Below are 18,516 nucleotides of genomic sequence, written 5' to 3'. Positions count from 1 at the left end.
GGCCTAAGGCCAAATGGAAAGATTGCAAAATCATATTCTTAAAAACAGGAATCAGCTTCGGCTCTTCTATGTCTTGTCTGCGATATCACTTAGGTGGAAGCAGACGTTAAACACCAAGAACTAACTAACTAATAAGCGAAATGTGACAAATACTTTCTGCTCTTTCATTTATCCCTTTCTGTGCCTCACATTACATTTCGTGGTAGAATGATTTCGCAGTGGAGAAACGACCTGAGTAGTATTTACACGTGGATCTTGCTGCGTTACCCTGAGCGTAGCCAAAGGACTTAGATTTTATTATGATTGTGTTGAAAGTTATAATTGCAATATTTTTTAGGTAAACGAAGATGCAATACCAGATGATTTTTTGCGTGCTGATGTAACAGTGAAAGTGGAAAGGCACTTGATATTTTCTACAACTCGACAATTATCTTTGCTAGCTAAATCCAGTCAATGGTTTGTAGATGGGACTTTTAAGATCGTAAAAAAACATTTTATCAACTTGTATCCATACACAGTTTAGTGAAATCAGGTAGTCAAATGAAAATGGTGCCACTCTGCTATATTCTAATGTCAAGAAGAAGGAAAATTGATTACATAAAAGTATTTAGAAAATTGGTGGAATTGTTAAACCGGAAGAACCGAAGGTTAAGTGTGCCACAATGGACTTTGAAGCAGCAACATGGAGGGCATTTGAAAAGTATTGCCGGACGTGAAAGTGAAACTATTTCACTTTACCCAAGCTATTTGGAGACGGTGTCAAGAGCTTTTGCAGGTAACTTGATTACTTTATAATGACATCATTTTGATCACTTAAAGGCAGTAATTTACTTTATTTTCATAGAAAGCGTACTGAACACACAAAGCCACGTCATTTTGTAATTTGTTTTCTGATTTATTTTCAGAAAAAGTACAGGACACACAAAGGCACATCAGAGTTTATAAGGAAATTAATGAGTCTGCCATTTGTACCAAAATCCCACATACTTGAAGTCTTCCAGCAACTTAAAGCCAAGACTACATGCCCAGATTTACTAGAATTAACAGAGTATGTCCAGGGACAATGGATGCAACACTCCATTTTTAAAATTGGATCCTGGTCCGTATTCAACCAGACCATACGGACTAATAACCACGTTGAAGGTGGGTATCTTTGACTTATTCATGAAATTATTTATGCCAGTAATTGAAATAATTAGTTTAATATTTAATTAAATATCCCCAATACACTGTACTAAATAAATATGTTTTATTTTTTTAGGTTGGCACAGGAGAATCAATAACAAGGCTGGAGAGCAGAAGTTGGGGCTTTACAAATTGATAAATTTTCTGTATGATGAGGCCCAGCTTCTGCCGCTCCAATCTGCTTTGATATTTGAGGGGAAACTACCTCGGTATTTACTAAAAAAAAGAACCGAAAGACAGGATGAAATTTTTAATTCCTGGAAGGAATACAAAGAAGGTAATATTAGTGTATCTATGCTGCTACGTGTATGTGCAAGAGTACATGGTCCGGTCCGGTCCAGTAGTTGAAGTTGAAGATATATTGACCAAATATTTATTAAATTTTGTAATAGTGTAATCAATATATATTTGTATGTTTTACATCTATATTATATTTTGTATGTTTTACGTATTATGTTAAATCTCTGTTTTGTTGTACTAAATGTTTTGTTGTATTAAATTAATGTTTATAAAATGTATGTATCTATATTATCTATATCTATATGTTATTGTTAATAAATATCATTTCCTACATGTAAAAGATTTTTTGTTTTTAGTGGGGCCGTTATGACCAAATTTTTTGGCCGTTTCGACCAAAATTTAGGGTCGTTATGACCAAAATTTTGGCCGTTATGGTTTAGGGCCGTTTTGTCTATAACCCAAACAGTCATGTGTTTTTCTTTAGACTGCACTCCGTATTGAAAGACGAAGTTGTTTTGACGAGGTCAGTGAACATAGAGCCAACCACATCGTCAAAACAACTTGTCCCTGGTGTAGAGGACTGCAATTATATTAAAGATAGGTTGCCAGGCAACGAAACATATGCCCACAGCAGCTAACTCGTCCGGGCCGTCAACATGAGTTGTCACATATTTTTACTTTTTTCGGTAATGAAACATTTATAATACATTAAAATCTGATTAAGAGTAACAACTCATTAAGTAATTATCAGAAAACCATTAGAATTTGTTTGGTTTTTATAAAGTTTTGCCCCATGGTAACGTTTAGTATAGGAAACTTTTAACATCATGGATTTAGCTGTTCAAGTCATAAAAATTCATTGAAAATCAATATACTTGTTTGTCTCAAGACCTTACACTCTGTGTATCAATCTGAACTCAATCGGATGATAACTTTAGCTTCTAGAGGGTCATAAGGTTTTTAAAAGTGATCAAGGGCCATAACTTTGGCAGTAATTATCGGAAATCGTTGTAAATCAATGATTCTTCGTCTCATGACCTCAAACACTCTGTATCAATTTAAAGTCAATCGGATATTAACTTTAGCCTCTAGAGCATTTACAAGATTTTTTGAAGTGATCAAGGGCCATAACTCTGGCAGTAATTATCAAAAATCGCTGAAAATGAATAAACTTCTTATTCTCATGACCTTAAACATTGTGTATAAATTTAAACTCAATCGGATATTAACTTTAGCCTCTAGAGCGTCCACAAGATTTTTCAAAGTGATCAAGGGCCATAACTCTGGCTGAAAATCAATAGGCTTCTTCGTCTAATGACCTTAAACACTGTGTATAAATTTAAAGTCAATCGGATATTAACTTTAGCCTCTAGAGCATTTACAAGATTTTTTGAAGTGATCAAGGGCCATAACTCTGGCAGTAATTATCGAAAATCGCTGAAAATGAATAAACTTCTTTGTCTCATGACCTTAAACACTGTCATGACCTTAAACACTGTGTATAAATTTAAACTCAATCGGATATTAACTTTAGCCTCTAGAGCGTCCACAAGATTTTTCAAAGTGATCAAGGGCCATAACTCTGGCAGTAATTATCGGAAATTGCTGAAAATCCATAGACTTCTTCGTCTCGTGACCTAAACACTGTGTATAAAGTCAATCGGATAGTAACTTTGACCTCTAGAGCTTCCATAAGATTTTTTGAAGTGATCAAGGGCCATAACTCTGGAAGTAATTATTGGAAATAGCTGAAAATCAATAGGCTTCTTCGTCTCATGACCTTAAACACTGTGTATAAATTTAAAGTCAATCGGATATTAACTCTGACCTCTAGAGCGTCCACAAGATTTTTTGAAGTGATCAAGGGCCATAACTCTGGCAGTAATTATCGGAAATCGCTGAAAATCAATAGGCTTCTTCGTCTCATGACCTTAAACACTGTGTATAAATTTAAAGTCAATCGGATATTAACTTTAGCATCTAGAGCGTCCACAAGACGGACGGACGGGGGCGACGACAATATACGACCACATTTCAATGTGGGCATATAAAAATAATGTAAAGGACACTGCACAACGTGGGTCAATCCTGGTGAAGTGTGCATAGGTGGATGGTTCGTCCGTTGAAATTTATTTGTAATAAAATTTATGACTTTCTAGGCGTTTGTTTTCATCCTGCTTGTATAAAAGTGTTCGTTTGTCGGAAATGAACATTACTCTTTATGGAAAGTGTACTGTTCATTTCTGATACACGGATACTTTTATGCCTGTATTGGAAATAAACAGGACAGTTTTATCAAAGGTTGCCACTGGCAACGAGGTAGAAGTGGGATGTAATGTGGCCTAACAGGTCTGTATTATTAACGAAACAAGCCAACAGTGAGGCTGATGTTCCCCGCCCTAATCCCAAAATAAATAGATGACACATATTAATTAATTGCACATTTATTTTTTTCAAAAGTATCCAGCAATCAAACTACACACTAAGTTTCATCACTCTCTATCAGATAGAATCAAGATTATCTTGTCCCAAAGCATCGACCAATGAAATTGATTAGCTCTGCTTAGCTTTAGCTTGAAATGTTAATCATTGAAATCAGTCAAGACATTCACCTAATGAACACCTACATCAGGTTTAAACATTCTATCTCAATTAAAAGCAGAGTTTTTATGTTCCAAAGTCTTGACCAATCAAATTGCTTATCGCTCTTTAGCCCAGTCAGAAAATTCACAATCGAACTTAGTCAAGGTAATGATATAATGAATCTATATTCAGAGTTTTATCGCTCTCACTTCATTATAACCAAAGTTATCGTTCCCCTAAAGCATCAACCAATCAGATTGCTTATCTCTGCCTACCATAAGCAGACAATGTTCATCATCGAACTACATCAAGGGATTCACTTAATGAATGCCTACACCAAGTTTGAACATTCTACCTGAATTAGAAGGAGAGTTATAGTGTTCCAAAGTCTCGACCAATCAAATTGATGTAATAAAGCTATACACCAAGTGTCCTCACTCTCACTTAATTAGAACTAAAGTTATCGTGTCCCAAAGCATCAACCAATCAAATTGCTTATCTCCGTTTACCCTAAGCAGAAAATGCTCATCTTCGAACTCCATCAAGGTATTGACCTACTAAACACCTACACCAAGTTTGAACATTCTAGTTCAATTAGAAAGAGAGTTATTGTGTCCCATAAAATGTGACAGACAAACAGACGGACGGACGAACCCATTTTAATAATCCCCTGCTTTCTTCGAATGGCGAGGGAAAAATATTCAACATTCATAACATTATGGCAGTATATCGCTTTGACATCGATTGTTTATGACAAATAAATACTGTTAATTTTGCATGTAAAATTACAACGAGGCCGAGTGTGTCACTCGACTATCGTGACACGCGATAGCGACTGCTACACCGATTTATTTATCGTGGCAATTTTCAACAAAAAACGACACAATAATCGTGTTTCGTCAAACATGTTTCTGACTGATGGGATTCACTTCAATGCTTGTTTTAATAATTATTTGATGCATGAGTAGGTCTTTAACTTTTATAAGTTTTTCTTCATAGACAACAAGTGCAATAACAGGATTAAGAGCTGGTAGATTAAGTAGGCACTGGTTAATCTATGCTCAAGGAAATTTTGAATTTTATGTATTCCGTTTTGTTTTCTTTTTCGAATTACAATTTGACTCCATGTGTCTTTTATGTCCTTGGGTAGAACCTAAAAAGAAGAGAAAATTTACTTGTATTTATGTAGGTCTAAGTCAGTTTAAACATGTTCCAATCAACTTGTCTTAAAACTCAAAATTAACAATAGTTTGGCATACAAGCTACGCCCACATTTTGCAAGAGAAGGACAGAGAAGAAACTAAAAATAAAAAAAGCAATTTTTCATACAATCACGGGCCATAGATATTGTGTACAATCAGGGGCCATAATTATTGAAGTTACCGGTCAATATGTGTGAATATCGAAAGGAACAAAGATCGTTGGGATATAAACATATATTTTAGGTTTCATCAAAATCAGATACAAATTGTGACCTCTAGAGGCCCCACAACCTTGGTATTATACTTTTACACTATTTGCATACGGGGAGTGGCCATTTTGTCAGGCAGTTTCAGTCCGATTTTCATGAAATTCAAACTCAACTATCATTATAGTGTAACTGTGAAATATTTAACAGTTTTTGTAAAATTGCGACCTCTAGAGGGTCCACAAGCTAATAACACGTTTTTCGTGCAATCAGGGGCCACAATCCAGGAAGTTATAGTCCAATATGTTGGGTTATAAACATACATTTTTTAGGTTTCATCAAAATCATATTTTGTCCGGCAGTTTTGGTGTAACAGTGATATACTAAAACGTGATTTTTCGTACAATCAGGGGCCATAATTCAGGAAGTTATGATCCGATATGCGCAAAGATCGAAAGCAACCAAGATCTTTGGGTTATAAACATGCATTTCAAGTTTCATCAACATCGGATCAAAATTGTGACCTCTAGAGGGTCCACAACCTTGATATACCAGATGTTTACACAATTTGCGTAGGGGGGTGGCCATATTGTCTTGCAGTTTTCGTCCGGTTTTCACAAAATTTGAACTCGACCAACCTTATGGTGTAACAGTGATATATTCAAACGTTTTTTTCAATCAGATAATAATTGTGACCTCTAGAGGGACCACAAGCTTAAAACGTGATTTTTCGTACAATCAGGGGACATAATTCAGGAATTTATGGTTCGATATGTGCGAATATCAAAAGGAACCGAGATCTGTGGGTTATAAACATACATTTCAAGTTTAATAAAAAATTGGTTCAAAATTGTGACCTCTACAGTGTTCACAAGCTAAAAACTTGTCCATGAATCCATGAAGTTACAGTCCGAAACCTATATTTCAAGTTTCAATGAAATCGGATAAAAATTGTGACCTGTGGAGTGTTCACAAACAATTGTGGACGGACGGACGGACATAGGCGACGACAATACACGTCCACATGAAAATGTGGGCGTATAAAAAGAGCGAAAGCCCGGGCCTAGTTGGCTTCACTCCTGAATTCTTCAAATTCTTCTGGAAAGATATTGGACAATTACTACATAGATCAATAAACTACTCGTATCAAGTTGGTGAATTGTCTCTGACAAAACCCGGGAAATGTAGAAACTTACTAAAAAACTGGAGACCAAATACACTCTTAAATACTTGTTATAAACTAATATCAGCCTGTATTAGGCCTGCAGCCAAAATTTCTACCTTGCTTAGAAACACAATTCAGCTACATGGTCCTCCCAAATAAACAAACTATACATTTTTGGAAAGCTTTTAACACCAGAAACACAATTGTGAAGTTGAAACAAAATTAAATATTGGCGAATACACCCGATGCCTTCACCCTAGGCAAAGAATATGCTGTTGGTTAAGTTTTGGCGTAAAGCAAAATGCAGAAAACATAATGGACAAGGGAATATACAGAATTTTTCAAATTCATTACCGGTAATATAGAGTTATCTCCCTTTCTGTCAAATGTTTGCAATAAGTAACAGTATTTCAGGTGCGTGTTGACTGCTGATGCTGTATGACACACAAGACCATGTGTGAGCACACAAGCCCAATATTTATATTGTTAATGGGGTCACAGGGGACTGCAAGGGTTGGTGAACAGGTGTTTACCCAAAAATTATGGGCGGAGCGCATGGACTGATGAGCAAGGAGATATGTTTGACATTGGTTGAGCAATATGTCTATGAAGTAATGGAGACCAGACTATGTCAGTAGTTTTGTAAATCGCATTGAAACCATGTGATTTTTTACACTAATACCTAAACCCACACCAACATACCCTTTCAATTAGACCCTAAGTTATTTTTACTACAGGTAGCTGTAAACCTCTAGTTCAGATATTTAAGGCCAAATTACAAACATTTAATCTGAAACCGTATCTATAATTGTGTCATTTGCTAACAAATATAGATTTAAAACAAAAATTATTTATTGAAGTAAATCAATTATTGAAAATCAAAATTACGCAGCTACTCTTCACTTTAAATGTTATCAAAGTTAGTCGTTATCATCATCACTGTCACTACATGTATAAACATCAAGTTCGGTTTCTTTAACAGTCTTTTTGTTTCATTTTCACATTTATTACACTTACACAGTCAGTGGTATGGGATAGAGGGGACTGGAATAACAATGCCCAGTCGTTTGGATGGGAGGGGGAGGAAGAACGATAGTTTAAACAATATTTGATTCAATAAACTGAATCGGATTGAGCAACAGGTAAGGGGCTACATGGGCGTAGGAGGCTAATCTCGGTTGGGGGTGGGGGTGGGGGGCTGAGCCTATTTGCCTGAAAAATTTGTCACCCAAATTTTCTGAATGAATCCATCATTAACTAAAATGAATTTCCCACAAAGCTGTGATGGTTGTTTATTTTGAATTAATTACACAAATATACAATTATATTTCCACGAGATATAGTCGCATCCTTCATTCTCTGAAGCTTGTGCCCGAAAAAGTGAAATACATTGTCCGAAAAATGGACGGTTCAACGAATCTGGGAGGGCGGGTGTGCATATAAGCTCTCCCAAAACAGTATTTCTACTAATATATATGTAAACTTTTAATTCAGATTCGATTTGGGGCAAAATTTGGATCCAATATTTGAATTGAAACGTAGCATCTATATGTAATTTCTTCACTAAAATAAATATATGTCAAAACCTAAGTAATACTGTAAGTGAATGGCAATTGTAATGCAGAGAAAAAAATCAACCTTTATAATAAAGATGTACATACGCCCGCCATACATTACGGTCTACTCTTTATTTCGAATTTGAAGTTCTTTTACGTGCACGTCAACGTGTGCACGGGACCTCCGTTTTATATTCCATCCGAATAACTGGACGCTACCCATCACAGCCCCCCCCGCCGCTTTCTGCACCACTGACAAGGGGAAACAACACTGGAAAGTGGAAAGTTTGGGGAACTGTCTAGGTCAACACAGGCATCAAACCCCAGACCTCCTGATTAGTAAGCCACGGACAAGGGGAAACAATGCCCCCCACGCTAGAAATTTTGGCTGCTGGCCTGGTATTGCAAACAGGATAAACCAGCGGCTGCCAGGCAGGATACGCCCACATTTTGCAAGAGATGGATAGAGAACAAGCTAAAAACAAACGTGATTTTTTGTACAATCAGGGTCAAAAATCATAAAGTTATGGTCTGAATGGCGCAACCATCAAAAGGGACTGAGATCTTTGGGATATAAAGATATATTTTAATATATCAGAATCGGATAAAAATTGTGACAGGGGTGACGACAATATACATCCACATGAAAATGTGGGCGTATATAAACTGATTGATAAAACAATTAACGACCTTTGGCTAAATTACAATGGGTTAATTATTACATGTTGATTACGAAGTCAATCAACATGCTTCTCAGCTACAATAACAGTCATAACATAGTGAGAATCGGCCATGTGGTTGATAATCTGAGCAATTAACACATTTAAAGGTAAATTTGATAATCCCGTAAAAAAACAAGCGGTTGCCATGCAAGATACACCCACATTTTGCAAGAGATGGACAAGCTAACGTGAGTATTGCTACCACTGCAATATACCATCCACATTGCTGCTTTGATTGATATGGTACTTTTTAAAATGAAAAGAATAAAATATGAAAATGCTGCATCGACTTCAAGATGACAAGAGGCAAAAAAGGCTATTTACAGACTAAATATTAACAAGTGGGTGTGACACCAAAATAAATAAATAGTTGGCGTCCTTATAGTATAAGGAATAAATATGCCAAGTTCAAAGTTCCAGAATTGCAGCCTGTAGACAAAAAACACAAAAATTAGCGGTGGCTTGCCCCTGGGGGTTGGGCATGGACCAGTATAAATAGGTACAACCCTATGATGGATCATGCCGAAAATGGACAAAATCTGTTAATAATTGCAACCTATAGATTATTTGTAGATAAAATATTAACAAAAAAGTGGGTGTGGCACTGCTCAAGTGGGTCGGATCATGCACCAAAATCAATGAAATGAAATGGGGTTTAATGTCCTACTGTTCTGCTCCGACTGGGCTAATGAAGACGGGCATATGCCATACAGTGTGCTATGAGGGAAATTTTGCACGTGTAGCGGCACTATGGCCTACTCTTATATCGAATTCCAACTGCCAAGGGATCTTTTACGTGCATGCCAATGTATACACGGGACCTCGGTTTTTAGTCCCATACGAACGACTAGACAGCCGTCCTTATAAGGCCCTCCATCCTGCACCACTGACAAGGGAAAACCACATCAGAAATGAACTTTCTCGGCCAATGAACCAAAATCAATAGTTGCCATCATAAGTATACCAAGTTCCACCAAGATAATCCATTCAGAATTGTGGCCTTCAGGCGCAAAACAGACAATTTGGGAGTGGTTCTGCCCCTGGGGGTTGGGACATACACCAAAATCAATAATTGCCATCCTTACGCTATAAGGAATACATATGCCAAGTTCCAAGATAATCCATTCAGATTTGCGGACTGTGCACGATAAACAGAAACAATGGGCGTGGCAAGTACCAAAAACAATAGGCATCATCCTTAGGGTATAAGGAATAAGTCTGCAAAGTTTCAAGACGATACACAGACGCACACATAAATACATATGCAGAGACAGAGGCGACACATTATATGTGAAACAAGGGTCATAATTCTAAAAGTAATTAATGGAAATTGCTGAGATTCAATAGGCTTTTTTGTTTTACTATTTTAAGTAATGCATATAAATTTCATACAGATCAGATGATAACGTTAGTCGTTCACAGGGTTCTTTAGAGTGAAACAAGGGCCATAACTCTAGACATAATTTATGGAAATTGCTGAACTTCAATAGTAATCTTTGTTTCACTAATCTAAATAATGCATATAAATATCATACAGTTAGGATGACAGCTTTTGTTGTTAAAGCGTTCACAGAGTTCAACAAAGTGAAACAAGGACCATAACGGAAATTGTTGAAAATCAATAGGATTCTTCCCTTTACTAATTCAAAGGATGCATATAAAGGAACTGAGATCTTTGGGATATAAACATACAACGTATATATTGAATTTCATCAAAATCGCACAAAAATACTGATTTCTAAAGGGTCCACGACCTTCGTATTACATACTTTAAGACTATTTGCGCACATGGAGCGTCCATTTTGTCGGGCAGTTTCGTTTCGATTTTCCCGAAATTCGAAAATAACCATCAATATGGTATAACCGTGATATATTGGAACGATTTTTAAAATGTGATAAAAATTCTGACCTCTAGAGGGTTCACAAGCTTAAATCACGATTTCTTTGTACAAGAAAGGGCCATAATCCAGGACGTTATGGTCCAATATGTGCGAATATCAAAAGGTACCGGTATCTTTGGGATTTAAACACTTGTTTTAAGTTTCATTAAAATCAGATTAAATTGTGACCTCTAGAGGGTCCACAACCTTGATATTACATAGTATTTGTGTACAGGGAGCGGCCATTTTGTCAGGCAGTTTCGATCTGATTTTCACGAAATTCGAACACACTCATTAGTATATATAATGGTTATATAATCGAACGTCTTTTTTAATCGGATAAAAATGTTGACCTCTAGAGGGACCACAAGCGAACAATGTGACTTTTTGTACAATTATGGTCCAATTTGGTGAACTGAGATCTTTGGCCTATAAACATACATTTCAAGTTTCATCAAAATCAGATAAAATTGTGACCTCTAAGAGTGTTCACAAGCTAAAAACATGATTTTTCGTTCAATCAGGGGCCATAATCCATGAAGCTAGGGTCTGATACATGCCAATATCGAAAAGAACCAAGATCTTTTGGAGATCATCAAAATCATATAAAAATTGTGACCTGTAGATTGTGGACGGACAGGGACGATGACAATATATGTCCACTTGAAAATGTGGGCATATAAAAATGAACGTATCATGAAGCCAAGAGCAATTGATAACTAACCTATTTTTTTTTCTTGTTCAGGAAGAGCTTTCTTTAGTGCTGCCTGCCACAAGGCACTTTTTACAAATCTTTTACTAGCTTCTTTATCTAACTTTGGTGCTTTAGCTTTATCTTGTATATCTTTAACTCTACTCATATAACCTCGAATTCTATCCTGTAACAGTTGAGTGGTGAATTTATAAAATTCAATCTGAGCAATTGATGACAAAGTACAAGTTGTGATTCTTACAGTGGCTGGGAAAGGACATAACTGACTTTATTTTCACCAATGTATCTGAATGGATTGAGTTAAGAATGCGTTTGCGAGAGAACCGTGCAGGGACCGGCACATGGTGGGTGACCGATTTTCACCATTTTTTTATGTATGATGGTTAACCCCTCCAAACCCCACTGCCACAATTTTAAATCAATCGAGCCATTTTTAGAGCGTAGAGAAAAATTTGAAATTTTAACAACGAAAAAAGCCAAAAAATCATCATTTTCAGGCCACTTTTCAATTATCTCGTACAACTAAATGAAATGAAATGAAATGAAATGGGGTTTAACGTCCTACTGTTCTGCTCCTATACTGGGCTAATGAAGACGAGCATACGCCATACAGTGTGCTATGAGGGAAATTTTGCCCGGGCAGCGGCACTATCGCCTACTCTTATATCGAATTCCAACTGCCAAGGGATCTTTTATGTGCATTCTAATGTATACACGGAACCTCCGCTTTTCGTCTCATCCGAAAGACTAGACAGCTGTCCTTGTCAGGCCCTCCGTTCTGCACCACTGACAAGGGAAAACCACGTCGGAAAATCTGGATGAACTTTCTCGGCCAATGCAGGGATCGAACACCCGACCTCCAGGCTAGCGAGCCAGCGTCTTAACCACCTAGCCACTGTGGCTCCTCGTACAACTAAACTACTGCGAGTAGATTAATGAAACTTTATAGCGTAGCAGATATGGTTAGTGAGTATACATTCTGAAAGTTTGATGGCTTTTCATGGAGCGGTTTTTGGTATAGGGACTTATTGCTGCAAGGTACCAAAATAGCTCAATTTAGGTATGTCATTTTATTCTATCTATATCTAACCCACTGCGGGTTTAAGTATTTTTTTGGAAAGCTGACTGAAAAGACAATGATCTATAGTATTAAGATCAAGAAAAAAAATTGGGTGGCACTCGACCCATTTAGTAGTAAATAATTTCCATTTTTGTACAAAAATAACGATTTTTAACAAAAATGACGAAATATAAACCGCTTTATTTACACACTCAAAAGTGTAACATGGCATTTGAAACCAAATTAACGTGGTTTCCAGTTCCGTTAAGAGCAAGCCATAATAAAAATAGAAATAAACAAATAAATATAAACGCAGATTATATACTTTCATCAAAAAATTAAAGTTTAAAAAATGTTCCATTATCAAAACTACAAATGTTAATACTTATTACTATCTATATGTTAATACTTATTACTATCTATCTATCTATCTATTTATTTATTATGACCAAGCATAATGACCAGTCAGTTTTAGATAGTATTTGAATTCTCATGGTTAATATAAATCAGGATAGTAGCGAATTAGTTAAGTATTTAATCCATTATTGTTTATTTATGTTAATGTCTCTAGTGATAATCCTGTATAGTATATGTTTTGATGTCAACACCTGAGCTTATCCAATTATATACTATTCAAAAAAAGTAGGGGATATTTGATTTTTAAGTGTTATTAAAGTCACCTAATGAAACTGACGAAGAAACAAATGACAAAATGAAATGAAGTTCACATTCATCGATTTATTTATTCCAAATGATCGTTAGACTAAGTAAGGCACAGACTGACCATTATAAGGGTAAAATGATACCCGGGGTCAAACAGCAAAGTTACCACAGCATCACAACCAAGTCAGTAACGGGTAAATCCTCCTCTGTTTGCCAAACAAGCATTGATCCGACGTGGCATACTCCTAATGAGACGTCTAAGGTCATTTTGGTCCAGATTGTCCCATTCCTGTTGCAACGCAGCAGCAAGTTCTTGGACATTGGCAGGACGTTGTTGACGTTGACGTAACCTCTGTCCAAGCATGTCCCAGACATGCTCGATGGGGGAGAGGTCGGGACTCAGTGCTGGCCAAGGTAATGTGGTGATGTTCTGTTGTTGGAGGTAACCTGTAACGATCCTGGCCCTGTGACATCTTGCGTTGTCATCCTGGAAGATGAAACGGCGGCCATGACGTCGTGCGAACGGCACAACATGGACTGCCAAGATGTTGTCCCGGTAGTACTGGCCTGTAACACGCCCTGCAACAACATGTAAAGCCGTTCTTCCAGCAACAGTGATGCCTCCCCACACCATAACAGAACCACCCCCAAATCGATCATGTCTGATGACGTTAACGCCTTGGAAGCGCTCGTTTCGACGACGCCACACCCTCCTACGTCTGTCCAAAAAATCAACAGTGAACCTTGACTCATCTGAAAACATCACATTGCTCCAGCGTCGATTATCCCAGTGTTGACGATCCCTACACCAACGACGTCTTGCCTGAATATGATGATCTCTCAAACAAGGGATCACGCGAGGATGTCGGGCGCGAAGGTGACCCCTATGCAGTCGATTCCGAAAATTCTGGCCACTCACTCTCACACCAGTGTCTGTTTGAAGACGAGCGCTGATCTGATTTGCTGTGATGACACGATTTCTCAAGGCCAAGGTACGGATAAATCGATCCTGGGCTTGAGTTGTCGCCCTTGGTCGACCTGAGCGTGGTCTGTCCTGTACAGATTGTGTATCACGGTATCTGGACCATAGCCTGCTTATGACAGACTGAGAAACATTCATCGTCCGCGCCACAACCGCCTGTGTTGTGCCGATCTGTAGCATGCCAAGGGCACGTAACCTTTCATTTTGGGTAAGCCGACGCATATCAAAATTTGTTTTCTGGTCACTAAAACAATTAAACTGATGTTTCCACCCTGGAATTCAATGCCACAATGACTGTAACATTCAAAGTCAGAGTCGTGCAAATCTTGGGTTGGACCCCCATGATGATCCCAAGCATCACCTGCATTCCATGCGGTAGCTATTGGTGCGTTTGGGCGTCACATGTAACTGGAAATGTTTCTTCTGTTAGGTTCTATAGTGACTTTTTTCGTAGTCATTTGCATATTTTAGTATTATGCCCCCAAAATCAAATATCCCCTACTTTTTTTGAATAGTATAGTTAGAATATAAAAAGGCTAATGTACATCAATAGGCAAGTCATTAGGTCAATCGACTTAGTAGCAGCTACGTCGGTCATCCACTGTGCTGTAGGTATACATTGTATGTATTGAATTATTGTCATTTGTAAGATATAAGTTCCAGTAATTAAAAGATTGAAGAACCATTCCAGACTTATTAGTTATTGAAGAACCTAGCAGTTATATATGGTATAATTGGATAAGCTCATGTGTTGAAATCAAAACATATACTATACAGAATTATCACTAGAGACATTAACATAAATAAACAATAATGGATTAAATACTTAACTAATTAGCTTCTATCCTGATTTATATTATTATTAACCATGAGAATTCAAATACTATCTAAAACTGACTGGTCATTATGCTTGGTCATACTATCTATCTATCTATCTATCTAGCGCTATCTATCTATTTATCTATCTATCCAATAAGTATCTAATCACGAAAACGGAGCTCACAATTACACCGTTAAAATTTTCAAACGATGAAGTTTGAAAAGCTTAATTTACTGTAAATGCCAAAAGAGCTGTTCTTGGTAAATACAATTAATCTCTCTAGACTATTTGTCAACATTTTATTAATTCGGCAATATAACCTCATGATCTAGTAGAAGGATGATGAATTTTTGAACAGCAAATCGTAAAAACTAAATAGTGTAGTAGTCATATATATATATCTGTCTATACTTGAAAAACGAATCAAGCGATATTTCAAAAAGACAAAAAACAAATTGTATATGACCGTAAGGTCACTATTTTAGCATACTCCCCGCAGTGTTTCGTTTTATTAGACCTAATCCCACTCAACACGGCCGTAATGAAAGCAAATTTCTGTTCCAAATTATGATTGGTCAATAGTCTGATTAACAACCAATACCTAACTGTGTAACAATATAATTCTGGTTTAAACAGAGTTTCAAATATGTTAACATAACGTTATGTCATGATTCACGAAATTTATTACGCCCAATTAATCAGTGCATAGCAGAATATTGCAGAAAAACTAATTGCGTGACTAACGAGGCTATCAACATGGCTACAATGTAAACAATACCGTTTGGAGACGAACAATACTTTCACCGTTTTTAATACCTTAAATCACTGTCCAAAGTTTTAGGGAAGACCCCAGATTAAACGAAAGTGCAAATCTAACTTTGGCCTGACGAATAATAATACTATTATTAGTATGTACATTTATATAACACACGTACTCCATTTACAGAAGAATGTCCACTGCGCATACAATTTAATTAATCTTGATAAGTCTTGATGTAAAACAAGAAAGGGTTTGAGATCATTTAATGATCTCTGGAAGATTTTTACGCCGTTTAGGCGCATTCACTGAGCACGATCCGTATCCAAATGATATTAATTTCCACCTGATGAATGTGTGTTTGGCCGGAGGTTACTCGAGGGAATTTGTATGTGCATAAAGTTAGATAAGTATATTTGAGCTAAGCCATTCACACACTGATACGTCAAAGACAGACTTTTGAAGATGATTGGCAGCCAATAGATTGATTTCAGAACAGGAGTAATATGAGAGTGTTTTGGTGATCTGGTAAGAATTCGAGCTGCAGTATTTTCTACAAGTTGATGTTTTTTAATATTGGCACTAGATGTTCCTACTAACAAGCTGTTACAGTAGTTAATCCTTGAGAATACCAAAGAACATATAAGTGTAGCCGCTGCTTCCTGGCTAATAAAGTGTTTATATGGCCAATTTTCACTAATGTAACTGCCCATGCTCAAATTGGACCCCAAGAGGACACCTAACCTCTTCACAGTGTCTCATGGTACAAATATTACATCTCGTACAACCACATCATTTTTACTTGTATTTTTCAGATGTGTATTTTGACCACATAAAATACATTCTGATTTACTTAATTCAATTAAATTTAATTTCAACATATTTCTTGTCATTCTATCTTTAATGTCATGTGTACACAATTTGATGTCAGAATAATTAGGGAATGAAACATTTTTTGAAAGGGAATAACTTGCGATCAGTTGTGTATCATCTGCATAAGAATGTCGTCCTAGAAACCATGCTTATCGATTAGTTGTCCCAATTTCTTAGTATACATTACATAAAGGACAGGCCCAAGGACTGATCCTTGTGGAACTCCCGAATCATCTGTACCGGCCCTACACAGGTTTGCTGGTAGGCGGTTGCATGCGGCATTATCAGGCCTAATAATCCAGGCAATGGATGATTTTATTGGAAAAATGATGTCAAAAATGAAGTCATTTTCTTCAAGTTCGACCATCAAATTCAATATGAAAGAAATCCGTGCCAGTCATTTTGTCAAAACCAAATATTAGTATTAGTAGTCATCAACTTCCATTATAAATATAATTGTCCTCAGCCTCGCAGTGGGTGAGATATAGCATCATAAAATTTATATGTTTTAGCATATAGCAAAAACTATGTCTCAAAATAAATTCCTCATAGCCTGAAATGATTGTTGGAAAAATTTAATAGTCATATATATTGAAGTAGTAGACATGATCACTCATAAAAAATAATTTAAGGAATTTTGTTATAAAAAATGACTGGTTTTTAACACTAAAATGGCCATAGCTGGTTCTCCGTAACTACAAGGTTGGTGACCCTCATATTTCATGTGGGGTATACGGGGTACCCAATGACCAAATCTGCAAAGTTTGGTCAAAATCGCCCAACACCGCTTGTGCCGTTTTTCTTAAACAGGCATTATGTAAGAGCTAAATCTGCCTATTGCAGGTCTTCCATTGGGCCTTAAATGTTATATAACATGAAAGACCATAATCATCTCTCGATGCCATTGGATGGCTCCAATTTTAAGTAGATTAGAGCGGTTCGTCCATTAATGATTCAATTTAACCAGAAGCTGCCCGGCAAGATACGCCCACATTTTGAAGAGATGGATAGAGAACAAGCTAAAAAAAAAACAGCGGCTGCCAGGCACAATATGCCCACATTTTGCAAGAGATGGATAGAGAACAAGCTAAACAAAAAGAGATTTTTCAGATCAAAATTGTGACTTTTAGACGGTTCACAACCCTGATATACCATATATTTACACTATTTGCGTACGAGGGGTGGCCAATTTGTCTGGCAGCTTTGGCATACTCAACCAACAGTACGGTGTAACGGTGATATATTCAAACGTTTTTTTTAAAATCAGATAATAATTGTGACCTCTAGAGGAACCACAAGCAAAAAACGCGATTTTTCGTACAATCAGGGGCCATAATTCAGTAAGTTACGGTCCGATATGCGCGAATATCGAAAGGAACCAAGATCTTTGGGTTATAAACTTACATTTCAAGTTTCAACAAAATCGGATAAAAATTGTGACCTCTATAGGGTCCACAACCTTGATATACCACACTTTTACGCTATTTGAGAACGAAGGGCAGCCATTTTCGAGAGATGGATAGAGAACAAGCTAAGGATGTAAACGGTTACTCGGTTAACCGGTTACAGTTCGGTTCGGCAAGCTGACCGGTTCGATATTCCCTTGACCGTTATTCATTCTATATAAAAATGTCAGTGTATATCGACTAGTAGTAAACTAGCATTAACCCACACTCTCTTGTTCATATTACATGTTAATAAAAAAACTTTCCCGGTAATGAAACGGCCGTATTCACTGCTCGAAAACGTAGTAGAAAAATTATGCCGTAAACAGAGTATCTTTCGTCCCTCTTGCACGTGGCCAAATGGTATAAACTTTTCGTCGTTTCATTGGCTCGATCGGGTCACATGTTCAGTCACGTGTGGTAAACATAAGAATTTTATAGTATTCGTAGTATTTTAATAAAAAC

General features: G+C 36.9%; 1 protein-coding gene and 1 long non-coding RNA gene across 2 annotated transcripts in view; one reads left to right on the top strand and one right to left on the bottom strand.

The window, feature by feature from the left end:
* Positions 1-521: 521 nt before the first annotated feature.
* Positions 522-1,683, top strand: LOC126820698 (uncharacterized). The gene is made up of 3 exons (XR_007680086.2): positions 522-775; positions 906-1,143; positions 1,262-1,683. It is a non-coding gene; the product is annotated as an uncharacterized LOC126820698 (long non-coding RNA).
* Positions 1,684-4,737: 3,054 nt separating this feature from the next.
* Positions 4,738-18,516, bottom strand: part of LOC126820677 (nuclear nucleic acid-binding protein C1D) — a 32,423-nt gene continuing 18,644 nt past the window's right edge. The window contains exons 4-5 of the mRNA XM_050548811.2: positions 11,464-11,617; positions 4,738-5,161 (exon numbers count right to left, since the gene is read on the bottom strand). Coding sequence (XP_050404768.1) covers positions 5,088-5,161; positions 11,464-11,617 — 228 coding nt within the window. The 3' untranslated portion in view covers positions 4,738-5,087. The remainder of the gene's footprint in view (positions 5,162-11,463; positions 11,618-18,516) is intronic.

This window comes from Patella vulgata, chromosome 5 (assembly GCF_932274485.2).
Source record: "Patella vulgata chromosome 5, xgPatVulg1.2, whole genome shotgun sequence".
NCBI lineage: Eukaryota > Metazoa > Mollusca > Gastropoda > Patellidae > Patella > Patella vulgata.
The sequence above is the reverse complement of the archived record's forward strand: the minus strand, read 5'-3'. Positions and strand labels throughout refer to the sequence as shown.